General features: G+C 42.8%; 3 protein-coding genes across 4 annotated transcripts in view; 2 read left to right on the top strand and 1 right to left on the bottom strand.

Annotated features, from left to right (window-relative positions):
• The window catches only part of shroom2a (shroom family member 2a), a 40770-nt gene extending 36114 nt beyond the window's left edge, over positions 1-4656 (top strand). For both annotated transcript variants that reach the window (XM_075484766.1, XM_075484767.1), the window contains 5 exons: positions 389-967; positions 1533-2108; positions 2473-2638; positions 2731-3003; positions 3117-4656. In XM_075484766.1, coding sequence (XP_075340881.1) covers positions 389-967; positions 1533-2108; positions 2473-2638; positions 2731-3003; positions 3117-3389 — 1867 coding nt within the window. In that variant the 3' untranslated portion in view covers positions 3390-4656. The remainder of the gene's footprint in view (positions 1-388; positions 968-1532; positions 2109-2472; positions 2639-2730; positions 3004-3116) is intronic.
• A 178-nt stretch (positions 4657-4834) lies between these two features.
• On the top strand, positions 4835-7283 carry cldn34a (claudin 34a). Its single transcript, XM_075486208.1, has 2 exons — positions 4835-4896; positions 6154-7283. The coding sequence occupies exon 2, from the start codon at positions 6217-6219 to the stop codon at positions 6955-6957; it is 741 nt and encodes a 246-aa protein (XP_075342323.1). The 5' UTR covers positions 4835-4896; positions 6154-6216; the 3' UTR covers positions 6958-7283.
• Positions 7284-11675: 4392 nt separating this feature from the next.
• LOC142400966 (claudin-24-like) lies at positions 11676-13060 on the bottom strand. The gene has a single exon (XM_075486209.1). It carries the CDS (start codon positions 12860-12862, stop codon positions 12203-12205), a length of 660 nt encoding a protein of 219 aa, XP_075342324.1. The 5' UTR covers positions 12863-13060; the 3' UTR covers positions 11676-12202.
• Positions 13061-16293: the final 3233 nt, after the last annotated feature.

Genomic DNA, 16293 nt, shown 5'->3' on the forward strand with positions numbered 1-16293 from the left:
AAGTCTGTTTACAATCACCTCACCATCAGACCTCTAATGACTCCCCAGACTTCCATTGCCTAACTTTACCTCCAAAGAGTTAAAAACTGCAAATGTGATTCCGGCAGGAAAAAGTGATCCGTCGTGCTTCTCTGCTCTGGAGGATTATTTATTCCTCCTTGCAGACTTTGTGGGAACCAAAATATTCCTCTTCAGGCTGCCAGCTGAGCAGTTACCAGGAAGGAGGCTTGCAGGGCAGCAGGAGACGTGTGTCCTGTCATAGTGCATAATCACAGTGGCTGCAGGGGAGATGAACAAGGCCTCTGCCGGGTTATTATTTGAATGAGCTGCAGATGATAGTCCGCACCGCCTGGCTGTGTAATTAAAAGCTTTCTGTTGTATTCCTCAGGTTCTCTGACAGCGGTTCAGGTGACTGCAAAGTGCGAGAAAAGCCAGCAGAGTTTGAAAATGACTCAGTGACAACCGCTCCGCCCATGACAGGAGCCAATCCCGACTGCAGACACAGAGCTGCTCCTGCCACCCTGAACCACAAACCCACATCTATTTCTCTCAGTCTCACTGAGCCCGCCCCCCCCCAGCCTGACGACCGCAGCCTAACAGAGCTGCCGTCTGGTCCGAGGAGGAAGCCCTCTCCCCCTAACAGATGCCCAGAGGTCTACTCCCAGGAATCCTTCACCGGTTCTCAGAGTGAAGCCTTTGCCCGATGTTCCCCTAAGGTTGGACCTTACCCCACCCACTCTGCTAAGGGAGATTCTGAGCAGGGCAAAGGACTTGTGGACAAAGGACAAGGGGCAGTACATCATCTATCAACATCCAATCCTCAGCCTGCCTCTTCTCCCCAGGCTTCCTCCTACAGATCTTCCGGGCTGTCCAGCATGGAGGGGCAGCGCTCACCCTCTCCACAGTTTTCACCACAGAGACTCAGCGACAAGCCTCCAGTGTCACTTCAGGATGACGAATCAAACAGGTAAAAAATGTTGTTTCACCAGAAGGAAGATTTATTCACAGTTCCCACAGTGTTGCTCCAACTAGTAACAGCACAGATCGCATAGCTCCTGTGTCTTCTTGCTACATGTACAAAGGAGCTTATTGAGAGCTGCTGCCTGTGTAGAATCAACATGTGAGTGCTATCAAGCTGCGGCAAATTAGAGGGATTCTCTGCATTTCTATTGAAGCCACTGGTAGTTTCAGGATAATTCCCTGAAATGCTGAAAATGTGAAATGTACTACTAAAGCCCCAAACATGAGTCTGTGTTCATTTTCTTAATTCCAAACAAATTGGTATCATCTGTTGTGAACCTAAGACTGTGCAGAAGGAATATTACAGCTATTTGAAACCAAAGGGGTGGGAGGAGTCCAGATGTCTTGGATGTTCCAGCACACTGGGCATGGAAAAAAAATCTCAGTTGCCATCATGCAGTGAAACTTGAAATCAGGGCATGGCTGGAATGACTGCAACGAGAGATTTTCTTCTTCCAGAGAAAACCTCTATTTCCACTAAGATTCTCTCTCGCTGTTTCTTGATGTTTCAGGATGGAGCGTGTCCTGGAAAACCAGAATACCGCAGTGAGAAAGGTGCCCATTAAGATTGTCCACTCGGGAGGAGACGTGGAGAAGGAGAACTCTCCGTTTTTGCAGCAAAGTGACCTCGCTCCGGTCGAAGCTGAGGGGCCCGGTGTGACCAGGCTCGGCAGTCTGGGAGCCGCAGGGCAGGACTCAGTCTTCTGTGCATTTACCCGGCACAGGGAGCCTGACAATGCCCCGGACACTCGGATGCAACAAATGCCTCAGAGGGAAGCCTACATGATCACCGTAGGAGGTCACTGTAACAGCCAGCAGCCGCCGCAGCCCACAGATGAGCCCAGCAGCAACCGGGCGGGTGAAACCACAGGGCTGACCGAGGAGGAGGAGCACAAGAGAGAGGAGCTGGCCAGGGACATCATGGGAAAGGATAAATCACTGGCTGATATTCTGGATCGGAGCAAGATGAAGACCACGATGGATTTGATGGAGGGTATTTTCCCTCAGGAGGAGCAGCTATTGGAGGGAGCTCATCAGCGCAGGAAGGTGCAGACAAAACAAACAAACTCGCGGCCCGTCGAGGAGAGGTGAGCCTCACACAGCTTCCATACGAGTGAAAAAGGCTCGTTTTCATTTTTATCAGTGGCCTTAACCACTGATATAAACATGGTCTGAATCAAAGGAAAATTAGTTCTTCTACAGTTTTACTGAGCCCGTTCCCACTTTTATGAGCCACACCTCTGCAAGCCCTCCCCAAAAACTGGGTTTTGAGTAGCTGTGTAGCCATGTTTTACACACACATGCTTTGGTTTAGTATATATGACCTGTGGGCTGTGTCAGCTATACTTACAAACCAGATTAATAGAAGACTGCGTAGCTCGGTTACGGTTTTCCAGGTTTGTAGAGTTTTGTTTGGTAATTTGAGAAACAATCTACATATTTGCATTTCAGGGAAAAGGAGGACAGTATGGCAGCAGCCGTCACCATGGTGACCAGCTCTACATATTACAGCACATCTGCTCCCAAAGCTGAGCTCCTCATCAAGATGAAGGACATGCAGGAGTACGAGGAAGAAGACTCTGAGGATGAATTGGACATCGATTTGGCCAACAAGAAGGTACCAAAGATCTCATCCATGTTAATGAAATTTGGATTTAGTCTTTTTTATTTTTTTGTTTTTTTTATGTTTTGTTCCTTTTTTTCATGCAGCAAGAGCTGATCGACAGCCTCAGCAAGAAGCTCCAGGTGCTGCGAGACGCTAGGGAGAGCCTTCAGGAGGACGTCCTGGACAACAACGCTCTGGGAGACGAGGTGGAGGCCCGAGTCCAACAGGTCTGCAAACCTAACGAGCTGGACAAGTTCAGGATGTTTGTCGGGGATTTGGACAAGGTGGTGAGCCTGCTGCTGTCCCTCTCGGGCCGTCTGGCCAGAGTAGAGAACGCCCTCAACAGTCTGGAGGAGGATGCTACTCCTGAGGAGAGGGTGAGCAATCCACTGACGACCCAATGCATCTTTTTAAAAAAAAAAAAAAAAAAAGGTCTTGGTGTTTCCTTTGGAAGTCAAACATATCCTTTTTTTTGTTTTTTATTCCCCAGCGTACATTGACTGAGAAGAGGAAACTGTTGATCCGACAGCATGAGGATGCAAAGGAGCTGAAGGAGAACCTGGACCGCAGAGAAGGTGTTGTTTATGACATCCTGTCTAACTACCTGCCCGAGGACAGCCTTACAGACTACGAGCACTTTGTGAAGATGAAGTCCGCGCTGATCATTGAGCAGCGCAAGCTCGAGGACAAAATCAAACTTGGTGAGGAGCAGCTTAAATGCCTGATGGACAGCCTGCCCATAGAACAGAGACTGGCCTTGTGAGAACGCTGCATGGTCTGAAATGGCCCAAACTGAGTGAGAAAATGTGGCCACGAGTTCCACTTGCTCTCTGTGTCCAGCAGAGGGGGACAAAGATTTGAATGGCAGACAGAAAGCCTGTCTAAAGAAGGACTGGTGCTTTTTCTTTTTCCTTTCTTTTTTTTTTTTTTTTTTTTTTGACACTGTGAGCATCAGGCCTTTGGACTGGATCACAATAATAGCATCACATGGACTCCCAGCATCTATAAGTAACTCCTTTTTGAAAGATGTTGCTTTTCTTAGCATCGACCAACCACTATATGTTATGTATTAAATGCTATTTTTTGCTTTGTTGTACGTTTACTTTTTTTTTTTTTTTTTTTTTTTTTAGTAATTTATTGTAGCCTTTTGAATCTGTGCAGAAGGAGACAGTATTTTGTCGTCAGCGGATCGGAGTACCCAGGCCATGAGTATTTATCATGTTTTTGCGTTTAAACAATTTCGCCCTGTAACCCTCTGTAAAATCCAAATATTTCTGTACACTCAACTCAAATTCAACGTCCATTAACGCAGAAACTAATGGCCTTTTTCTCACTACAATGTTTGTGAACTCACTTTCCTCACTGAAGAAGCATTTCCTCTGCCTTAAAGACGAGACGTAGCGACAGGGAGGCGTGCGGGTGCACCGGCCAGGCGAGTGTTCCTGTTCACAGAAGCTGTGCAAATACTTGAAGAGCACTCATTCAGCTTCACTAAACAGACGAAGCACATCTTATTCAGACTTGAAGCTCCTCTAAATTCATCTTTTTGAAGTGCATGGAGAATCACCCAAACTACTATCAACACCTTCCGCTCTTGTTCTGCAGGTTGTTGTTTTTTTTTGTTTTGTTTTTTATTCACATTCAGAGTCTTGTCTATATTATGATATTACCACTTACAAGTTGACCGAGTGTTTGTGTATTTTACCTTAATTAATTTACTTTGTTTAACGGAATGCTTTGTTACCACAGTTGTCACTTCTAGTTTCATTCAGACGCAAAAAAACATGCGTTCAGGTTTCTCATTTTGCTGCCAAATATGGAACAAAATGATTACAAAACATTGACTGATCTGATACTAGAATTTCCGACTTTATAGATGAAATCAGGCTCCCAGAAGTAAGGCCTAGTGGAGAACGTTTGTTTGGCACGTTTGAGTTTGTCCTACACCTCATGCACTGCTACATCCTGACTCTTTAACACTTTGCCAGCTATGCTCCTTCTTATCAAATAAAGAGTCTGCTGAAATCCCACCGAAGAGTTTGAAGGATTTCTTCTCAGCGTTTCACTCTGTCTCCAGCGTCAGTCATTAACTTCACCACACCCTTCGCTCTACTGATAACATAGAGGGTAAAGACTTTGACATGGCATTGGTTTCCCGTTAAAATCCAGGTGTTACTGGTGTGTTATGTCACGCGCGGCTGGAGCCAAATGCGGACAGGTGCTCAGTTTGAGACTCATAACGAACACGTCTGAAGTTGGGACGCGTTAAGGTGAGTAAAAGAGCAAAATACAACAGACTTGTCTCTTCTTTTTTTTTGACCGTGTAACCTTCAGAGATTTTAGTGAACAGTCATTAACTGCGGAACAGCTTTGACACTTGAGCGGACTACACAGTTGTATTAAAGCACAGCAAAAAAAATTAAAAATTTGAGTCCAGACCTGTAAAATATTTAGGTAGTTGAAATCGAAAATATTGTTTTTATATCCTCACATGAAATTTTGGGACATAACTCTCAGAATTTCAAATACGGTGCTTGCTTTAGCTGCCATTTAATGTTACTCCGTTAATAATCTGAACATTTATCATCGTGCGCTTTGACAGATGAGTGGTGACGACTGGATGGTAGCAAACGCTGTGCTGACTTTCATTTCCTTATTGTTGATCTCATTACCAGTGTTGCTGTGCCTCCACCAGGTGGGCTATAGAGGCACCCATAGTATTTAAAACTGGACTTTTCTTATGGATGCAGTTCCCAAAAGTATGGGATGATACCTTAGGAGGTTAACTTCACCACATGTTCCTTATGATTTTTGAAAATATGTGGAGCACCAGAAATCTGCTTAAATGAGATTGAAATAATCAGCATTTCATATATCTAAAGTCCAGTCCAGTTATGACCCGTCCACATCTCTCAGCATTACCTTAATATTCTTGTTTTCTTTGCCAATTAAATACATTTTCAAGGTTTGTGGTTAATCCAGAGCAATGGAGGCTCTGGTCATGGTAACTGGTTCCCTGTTGTTGTGTGACACTCACTAAAGACGTTTCAGTCGTTACTGCTGTCTATAATCACTAATATAATAGCTCATAAGTCTTAAAGTGTCTCATCTTAAGATGTTGGTTGTCGTTTTTTTTTAACTTTTTGTCTTGAATGTAATTCCTCCAAAATCCCTAAAATTTCCTGATTTGTTAACAAAGTATAAAGTAATCTTCAAAGACATCGGCAGGAATATCCAAGCCAGTCTGTTTTCAGCTGTTTGCTTAAAGGACATGCAGAGGGCCCATGAAGACTTCCAATTTATAGATTCTGTGTCAGAATTTTGAGATTCAACGTCAATATCTCGAGACATTATCTCATTATTTAGACTTGAAGGATCTTTTCATTTTTCTTTATTCACCAGTTACTGTTCATTTTGGTGAAATGACCTTTTTAAAGTTTCTCAGAGGCAACAAAACAACACAGACTTTTTCTCCAAATTAAACATCCTATTTGTATTCACACAATCTTGCACATTTGTCTTTTCAGCAGGAGTGATGGCACACTACAGCACTCTGTCTCTTTGAATCTTTGCAGTCGCCCAGAACGGCAATGATTTATCTGGTTCACACAGCTCACTGGCAGTTCCTAGGCCTGGTGACCGGGGTACTGGCATGGATCCTCACCATGGCAGCAGTCGGCATCGATGAGTGGCGGCTGTGGTACGTGGACGATGTGTCCATCGTCACCTCAGGTGAAGCCTGGGTGGGTATCTGGAGGGCGTGTTTCCACAGCCACGCCTTTCCCAGTGCAGAGAACTGTCAGAGCATCAGCATCTCGGGCACCTTCGTTCCACCTGAGATCCCCGTGGCCCAGGTGCTAATGATGCTCGCCGTGATCTCTGGCCTGGCGGGGAACATCAGTGCCGGAGCGGCCATCAGGTTGGCTTACTTCTCATTGGAAAATCGTAGCAACATCAGGACATTCTTTGCACTGGCGGGGGCGCTGTATGTGCTAACTGCGACGCTCTCTCTGGTCCCTCTGGTGTGGAACATGAGCTCTGTGCTGAACAACCACACCATAAACTTTCCTCCTGAGTACCAACTCCCTGCTGCTCCTATCAGGCAGAAAGTTGGCTCCGGAATAGGAGTGGGCATCTTCGCCTCCATCCTGATGCTTATAAGTGGCGTTCTCTGCCTGTACTACTGGTTTGCACGGAGGGCCCCTGAGCAAACGCAGGGCCCACTCCACGGTCCCTGGACAGCAACAACACTGCCACAGAACTCTGATTTGTCTAAAAGAGATAGCCAGGGCATGGACAATCCTGCATTCCACAGTGAAGAAATCTCATGAAGTTTTTATATCTCTTTTTCTTTATTTCTTTTTTTTTCCAGCTTTATCGTCCATGGGAAATTAAATAGACTGTGTCAAATGCCTGAAGAAAGGGACAGATTTTAGGCAAATTTAGGATCAAGACGGTTAGCGATATGTTAATCGCTAACCGGGCTAAATAAGGGAATTAAAACTTAAAAACGAAAACCTTTCATCCTTACAGAATCAGAGCCTGAAGAATAAAAGTGGTTTAACCTTGACCATAGATTGAGTGTAAGATTAATTACACAATCATTGAAAAACAAGCCTGGCGGTGCAAGGAGAGCACAAATGAATACGTTTCAACTTATGACAGATATGTAGACCAGTAGCAATAAAAATGTTTTTATATATATATATATATAAAAACATTTTTATATATATATATATATATATATATTATCTTTTTGCCTCAGACAGACGTTTTTTTGTCACTCAAGAGCAGCAGAAACAAGCTGTAAACACTTTATCTCCTTTAAGTCAATACAGGTAACATGTTTGCCAAATTGCTGCTTATTTTTTCTCTTACTCATGTTGAGCATTCGTGTGAAGTCATATTTATGTCTATCTGATCATATGTTTTGGTCTTTATAATTAACTCAGGGCGGACGGTAGTTGGCTCAAGTTAGCGTTTAAAAGCTCAACTGTGTTCACCGTCCTGTCTCAACTATGCAGGTCCTCTGTTGTCTCCAGTGCGAACATACAGTGTCAGGGTTTGCAAGTTTAGCAGCTGAGAACTGGAGCTGCAGCTGGAGATTGGACTGAAAAAAAAAAAAAAAGTTTCAGTGCAATCTGTTGGTTTCCTTAGCTAGGAAATTGTTTTTGAATTGGCTCTATATGAACGAATTGGATTATTTTATGAATAATTATGATTACAATTAATTGAATTCCAATTGGCTTGAATTGGACTTTATTATCTAAGTGCCTTAAGATGACATTTGTTGTATTTGACGCTATATAAATAAAAATGAATTGAATTGAACATTTCCCCCAGATTTTTAAAAAATGGATTTTTAGCTTCTATTTAATTCTCGTTGGTCTATACTAATGCAGTCTCTCAATCTGGTCGAGTAAACTTGTGAGATCAGCTTTTGAGCTGTTTCGTGTTAAATTATGCTCACCAGCTAGCTAATGTTGTACGTCCTTTTGGGAGAGGGCCTCATCTTTTAGAGTTTTATGTTCCAAGGGTTTTCAAGCTCCCAGTTCAAAATTTTGTCAACACTCATAGACCTCACTCTTGTGCAATCAACTTTAACCCTAACACCACTTGGGCTGAAATACAGGTTTGTCACCCACAAGCTGTTTTGTGAGTGATAATAATAATATCATAAAAGAAGGTTGGTGGTTGGTTGGTGCCCCCAATTCTTGAAACAATGTCAAATGCGAAAGAAAAAAAAACAGAATTCACTCGTTTGCGGGATCTCATGAAAAACATTCGCTCAACTTGAATTTGATCTCAGAAACGTGTCTCGAAAAAGTTGGGACAGGGCCAACAACCCTCTGATGTTAGTCTGTAAACATCTGGCACCTGAGGAGGCCAGTTGTTGGACCTTTGGGATAAAAAAAGAAGGTTGGCTCATTCTCTGATACAGGATTCTAGCTGATCATCAGTCCTTCATCTTTGTCATTTTTTGTGTTTCATCATGCATCTTTTTTTTTTTCAAGTGGTGTAAGGTCTGGCCTTCAGGCACCTGGACTCTTCAACTATGAACAGATGCATTGTGGTGTAGCATTGTCTTGCTACAGTTTTCCATGTTGCTTCAGTCCATTTTAAATGAGCTTTGGTCCAGAGAAGACAGCAGGATCATGTTCGTATATGACTTTCTTTGTCTGATAGAGCTTCATCCTTTATCATCATATCATGTACTTTGGATGAAGGAATATTTCAAGTCTTTACAAATCTACGTTGAGGAACACTAACAATTTTCTCCGAATTTTTTTATATATCATTTTGCAAATTGTTGAACCTCTGCCCATGTTGTCTTCTGAAGGACTGCACAGTCATTTTAGTGCTTCTCTTTAATACCACTTACTTTTACAGCCTGTTGTTGCCCCTATCCCAATTTTATCAGACACATATTGCTGCCATCTAATTAATGATGGGTCAATATTTCCTTGAAATAAGGAAATGTCTGATTTGTAACATTTGATTTGTTTTCTATGTGCTATTGTGAATAAAACATTGTTTGATGAAATTTGCAAATTGCATTCTACATTTATTTCCATTTCCCATAACTTTCCAGTATTTACAGAATGAGGGTTGTAAAATCTACACATGACATGTCAACAAGCGTATTATCAATCTGTTTTGAGTTCTTATGGCTCCCTTAACATGTTTTGGATTGAAGTTCACGGACAGATTCTTATCAAAAGATATCGTAACTTCATTTTTTCAATGTTATCAAGGAGTGCCGTCAGCAGTAAAGCAGCTGAGCATTCCTGGACCTGTACAGACTGATCAGTGTTATCGCTGCACACAGGCCTGGGGAGGTGACAGGACATGGCAAGGTGTGGGCTTCTGACAGGCCCCATGTGAGGAGGGTTATTAGTAATTCAGGTTGACTGGGGCACGGCTCATGTGACCTGTGTAGGAAGATGACGAGAGCAGGCATGTGAGCATGGAGAGGGGGTCGGCTCACTGTGGTGATTGTTGCCAGGGAAGGCATGCACACACACTGGTCCAGTGGCTTGCTGCACCTCTCTGGAGGCGGATAGTTGGTGAAAACAAAAGGCCCTCTTCACTTCAGAGCACAGCTCACTTTCTAAAACACAAGTCTCAGAAGTGGCTGAATGGCAGAACTGCTGTGACCCCAACAGAAAGGAGCTGCAGGGCTTTATCACAGACGTTTCAGGATGTTGACATAACTGAGCATAACTAAATGTTATTTTAAAACATTCCTTTAGACAAGAGATCTGAGAATTGTATTAAATTAATTCTCCATCCGTTCATACATATCTCTGTTTTCCCCACCTTCCCACCACTCTCACAGATAAGATTTACATAATACCCCCAGTTTGTCACGGTTTATCTAATCTGTCATGCTAAATCATCCACTCTTATGGATATGATATATAGTGGAGGAATGATAAGAGGTTTCTTGCAAAGAAAAGTCATTGTTGCAAATGTCTGAAATCAAAGTATTTATAATTTTTCCCAAAGGCAACCACAGCTGGATGACAGTGAAGTTGAAATGATTACACTAATTTCAGATCAAACAGATCACTGGTGCTAAAGCCTGTGTCAAATGAGCTATTATGCCTTAAATGTTCTTTTATGTAGTTCAGAGATTAGTGCCAGTTTATTGGCATTATTAGCATCTCATTACAACCATCTAGAAATGTTTAAACCGTGAATTTTATTTCTTCGGGACTTTGAGAATAACTCTGTGCACTTCGAGCAGCAGGCGAGCAGATTAACATTGTTGCACTGATACTTTTAGTTCAACATAGATTGCGAATGCCTCTTTCAGCACTATCCGTAGATCACAGATGAAACTCTCTTGTGTGTAACCTACCGTGCAGCAAACATTCCCCTTGCAAAAATGTGAGGAAAAGTCTGTTTTGACAAGTTTTTGCCTCTTTTGCTTTGACTATTTACAAATGTAATGAGCTTGTTCTCATCTTTCTGGTCCTTGATGGACAATCTTATGGCTTGGGGAATATTCTCTTTACTGTGAAAGATCTACAAGACCAAGATGCATACATATGGGTGTACTGAGTAATTTACAACTAATGTGTTATCTATCATTTCTTGTCAAAGTTTAACTTGGGCTCGGATGATCTTTATCACCATCTTAACTGTTATGTTTCACTATCATTGCCATAGATCATAAGTCATTTGGGCAAAATGTCAGCAGCATGTGCAAGCAGCTTGCTTATCAACCTCTCGGAGCATGTTTATTTGTTTGCAATTAGATGCATTTATACAAATTTCCTCATGAAGAAGACATGTCATTTCCTTCTTGCTGGGGCACTGCCCAGCCTCTTAACAGCTGGGATCTTCTGATAAATACACAAAGGTGTCTCTTCGTCTGTTTTCAGTGTCCTCCTGCAGCCTCTGCGTGGCAGCAGATATTAGAAGGGTGCCTCTCAATCTGCTTTGTGCTCTTCTGGCTCTGACAGACCCACTGTTAGCTACTTAGAAGTTAAGTCTGACATGTCTCGGGCCCCTTGGGGAACATGCTACCGTGACAACATCATTATCTCTCATTAACTTCACTGTTTGTGAGCTGACTCCTCAGAGAGTTCCATCAATTGGACGTAAAGGTTCATTAATCATCCTCCTCCCATGCAATAATACGTTTACGTCGCTGTACCGGTGTGTGTGAATGACGGGGACAGTTTGGGACAGCGGAGACACACTCTGACTTTGGCAAATCTGTGTAATCATGTCAACTTGTTCCACATTCTTCTCAGTACACACTGTCCATTAAAGCATTCATTAAACACAGCTTAGCTCAGCGAGTGACCAGGAAATCTGATGGAATTAGTCTTAAGCTGTGTTTCCACCACCGCAGATACACCTAACAAACCAAGACGGTTGTTTTTAGCCCACCCTAACCCCTCCTCCCCCCACCTCCAATTATTTGATGGTAAATGAGAGTAAGAGCAGCCGTGTTTCTACCTCTGACATAATACCACCATTTTCGTACAGAAAGATATCCAGCGCATTTCATTAGGCAACATACATAAGCACAAGCAAAAATGAACATTTTAATGAAACAAGAGACACCTTATGTGAATCATCTGAAATGTGCTGCAGGATACAGCTCACAAGCAAACCTAACAAGACAAAGAACAATTTGTGCTTCAAAATGTCATTTCTATGCTTTAGCATTATGAATAAATTACAAATCACAGCATTTTAAAATAGAGTATAGCTTAATAAAGCAATTTTTTTATGTTGATAAGTGAAAGATCCTGAAGTTGTCCCAGAACAAGGGATACCATGCAATTTCTAAAAGAGAATCTTTAAAAAACGTACATGTACTGATCACAGCAGGTCATCGTGAAACGTAATGTTTGATTGTACTGGTGAGTCATTTAAAAAAGCTGAAACGAGGTGATTAAAACCGTTTTTTTGATATAGCAACCATTACACATTATTTTGCATTTGATATATATAAAAAAAACATGTTGCTGACATCATCGTGGCAAAGCAGTTGAAAGTGCAGTTCTACAAGTGATTGTGTTGTGCTGTCTGTCTCTATACAGGTCATTTCCCCCTTTAGACGTACTCTGAGCGCTTCTTGAGGTTAACATCTGTACTCATCACCTGGTATCTCCGCTGCAGCACAGGCTGAGGCTCCACCTGTGAGCACAAGCAAGAGGTAACCAGGAGCAGCCCAGCCCCTATGTTGAGGAATCCCGCCGCCCAGCCACAGAACAAGGCGTCTCCAAACTCCCATCGAGGTACCACGTCAGGTATGCTATCATCATGGAACTGTATCACTGCTAAATGAGCCATATATGACACAGGGATCAGACACAGCACTCCAGAAATCATCCCCAGCACCCCTCCTATGATGATTAAAGTTTTCTTAATTCGTTTTCTTCCATGGTCTTTACAGCTGTGGACCAGGTGAAGTCCAGGTATAGCCACTAGAATTCCCAGGACGCCCACAGCAAGGGAAGTACACATTAGGATGCGGGCCAGCTTGAGGTCGCTGGATAGGCCCAGCAGGCTGTCATAAGCTCTACACTCCATGCCTCCAATTTCTTGGACCACACAGGTCTCCCACAGGCCCAGCTCGTAGCTTTCCATCGCCAGCAGCGTAGTGGACATGGTCAGCCACTGTGGTAAGATGGTGGTGGCTAAGGCGCACAGCCAGGCCCCAATAAAGACCAGCATCCCCAGCAGCTCCAAGGCGCAGGTGCACGTGTCCATGTTTGGCTCTCCCTCTCAGGCCTCCACGCTTGATGGGAACCACAAGAGTTCTTCTTCTCTGGCTGCGCTTCAGATGGAGAGGCCTCTTGGTGTCCACTCCAGACAGAGGCTGCTCAAAGCACCTGATAATTAGAGCTGACCACTCTGGCTCAGGACTCGGAGCTCGTTCGCAAACAGTTCCCACTCAGAGGAGCACACATCTTCTGGTGCAGGAGGGAGAGGGGGCCCGTTTGGCCCTCCCCTTTGTGATCCTCCTGCTCCTGCCGCTGTGCCAATGGGCAGCAGGGGCAGAAGCAGAGATGGCTACGATTTGAAAAGGCCATTTTGAACGCCTGTTGAACGCTTTTTGAAATTAGAGGCCACATGGGGTGTCATTACATGTAGACAGGAAATGAATCCATTTTTTGCTGGAAAATGGACCTCCCTGGTGTCTGTTATGTATTCTCTCTGAGAGACAGCAATGTCAGGGTGTAAACAAGCAAAGAGTGTGTCCTGTAAACTTAAGAGGCAACTGATTCCAGATGTAAAACACTGAAATAATAATAATAATAATAATACATAGGTTTTATATAGCGCTTTTCCAAATGCTCAAAGACGCTTTACATAAGGAACAAACAGAAAGCATAGACAAAAAAAAAACAAAAAAAAAACAAACAAAAAAAAAAAAAACAAGACATTATAAACAAGAGAAAAACACTGTTACAGACTTTAGGCACATGGGGGGGGGAGAGGAACATTTTATCAGGTGTTGTAGGTGATTTTGAACAGGTGGGTTTTGAGCTGGCTTTTGAATGAGGGGAGTGTATCGGAGTTCCGGATGGTGGGGGGCAGGGAGTTCCAAAGGGTAGGGGCAGCGATGGAGAACGCTCTGTCCCCAAGGGTGCGGTACTTGGTCTTGGTGATGGGAGTGAGGAGGTTTGCATCAGAGGAGCGGAGATGTCGAGTGGGGGAGTAGGGGTGGAGGAGGTTTGTGAGGTATGGAGGTGCAAGGTTATTGAGGGCTTTGTAGGTGATGAGAAGGATCTTGAAGTTGATTCGCTGTTTTATTGGAAGCCAGTGAAGTTGTTGAAGGATGGGAGTGATGTGTTCTCTGGAGGGGGAGTGAGTGAGCAGTCGGGCAGCTGAGTTTTGGACATATTGCAGTTTTTGAAGAGCAGAGGAAATGATAAAGCACTCTATCACAGGACAGCACAGACATTTATTATCCTTTAAAAAATATCATGGAATGAGATCAAAACCAGGTTCAAAGACAGTGAGGTTTACTGATGATCAGAAGACATTTTGTCATGTTCATCAGTTTGGGCTAACTGCTCTTACAGGAAGCCTTTTTGCTGCATGTGACTGAATCTGAAACAACACTGCCACTTATTGTGTGCTCTCATATGAACGCTGCCAGAGCCTGTGGGAAATAATCGTAGGAGGCTGTAGATCAAAGCTGCGATGTGAAAAAAAATGTTTCCCATTCTAAAACACTGTGGAAAGTTGTACAAACTGCAAACAAACACACAAACAAAAATGCACAGATAAAAGCCCAGCCTGCCAAACTCCTCCTCCTCCTCTGGAGAAGTGAACACTCAGCTGACTGCTCTGTTGCCTTGACAAAGGCTCGAATATAACGTGACAGTACTAAACTCTTTTAGAAAAAAAAAAAGTTCACAACTTCAGAAGAAATTCTGCACCACGATACAGGTAAAGAGGAGAGAAGAAAACAAAATCCCCTCCTTTGCAAATTCCACTTGCATGTCATGTCTCAATGAATTTTTGTCACAGCACCAGAAACCTAAAAACTATGAGGAAGTGGGTTTAATGACGGTAGTTGCAGTTCCTGTTGTCACACATAGAGGGAGAAAAACAATCATCCTGGATTTTTTATTTTATTGGACAAACACATACACAAAACATGATATCAAAGAAATGTACTGAGATTCAAAGATTGTCCTTTTCTTTTACTTACATCTCATTGTGTCTTTTTACAGACTGAACAGTGTGACTAAATCTCACTTGACAGATGGTGTCTCACACAGAACCCTCATCCAGCTGCAGCTGCCTCATAAGGTTTGATTTTTAGGTTGTTTTTTTTTCTCAGCTGATTTATCTTAGAAGTTTTTCTCCTGTTTCACTTGATCATTTAAACACAACAGAGGTAGTTGTCCAGAATGAAGTTAGACAACATATTTGGCCAGGTCACATTTTTCACTTTTGCTTCTTCAGAAACACTTGTGTGATTTTAACAGTGTGCTTTTGTGTCATTTTCATGCTGGGATATCTATTTCATTTCAGCGTTATTTCACCAAAAAACAAAAAATAAATAAACAAGGCAGCCATCTCCCCAAGACTTCTTTTTCACCAACGCAGCCCCCACATCATTACACTACCTACTCTGTGCTTCACTTTTGGTGCACTGTGGCATTCTTGGCCAAACATACTGGACCGGATATGAGTATAACTAATATATCCAAACCAATGTGTCATCTGAATGTGCTCCCAATGTTCATCAAACATCTGTTCATGTCGTTGTGTAGTGTTCTTCACACCACCCGGGCTGTCACACGAACCCCGGTTTCTATTTATAACACCTGTGCCAAATCTAAGGCACACATCTGTATTTCTAAAGAATGTGCAAGAAATGCAGTGTGACTTGATTTTAGGTCGATTCCACTGCTGCTCTGATTCATGGCACCATCACACATTCGTTTAAGCCGGTCGCCTATCTCCCCACATCCCTTGTGTCATCTTTTTGAAGACAATCAGATTGATTTCTTGAAATTCTTTCCCGTCCAGAGACATGATGCAGACATGCACAACCTCAATGTGCCAAACTGAGAATTATTTTATCACCTTGTTCATGCAATTAGATATAAATCGATTATTTATTTGTTGATTTGATCATCAAAGAGTTCCAATTTTGGGGACCTGTTCTTGTGCTTGTCAATATTTAAACATGTTAACTTTTGGTGTTGGTGTTTTAAGTAATTAGGGAAAAAAAGTGCGGTTATCAGTTGGTGAATACATTGCTTTGTAATATATGTATTTTAAAGAAACGGGTCTGTTTGTATTCTAACTTTGCACATTCAATCCTGTCTACAACGTTGAAGAGACTGGTCACTGTAAGGCTGGTGTGGAAAATGTTGCTATACCCATGACAGACACCAGGTGTCGCTGTTGTACCACCGGTGCACATCCGCACTAAACAACAAGCCGTGAGTTTGTCCGCGTGCCCAGGGGGGAGTTGTTCTTGGATTTAAATTAAATAAACGCGTTTAAATGAACTGTTTTAGACATTTCCCCAACGTTTTATGATTATGTAATAAGTTATTCCGAGAGGTTACTATTCGGTAACGTCACGCGACTCAACAGGTCAAGTTTGAAAGCTAAACACAAATTTTAGCTAAATTTGTTTTGCCTTATCTGCTGCTGCTTTTATTCAAAAC

Source organism: Odontesthes bonariensis, chromosome 15 (assembly GCF_027942865.1).
Source record: "Odontesthes bonariensis isolate fOdoBon6 chromosome 15, fOdoBon6.hap1, whole genome shotgun sequence".
Classification (NCBI taxonomy): domain Eukaryota; kingdom Metazoa; phylum Chordata; class Actinopteri; order Atheriniformes; family Atherinopsidae; genus Odontesthes; species Odontesthes bonariensis.

Coding starts and splice junctions, on each gene's coding strand:
- cldn34a (XM_075486208.1), top strand. CDS start 6,217: ATGATTTATCTGGTTCACACAGCTCACTGGCAGTTCCTAGGCCTGGTG.
- LOC142400966 (XM_075486209.1), bottom strand. CDS start 12,862: ATGGACACGTGCACCTGCGCCTTGGAGCTGCTGGGGATGCTGGTCTTT.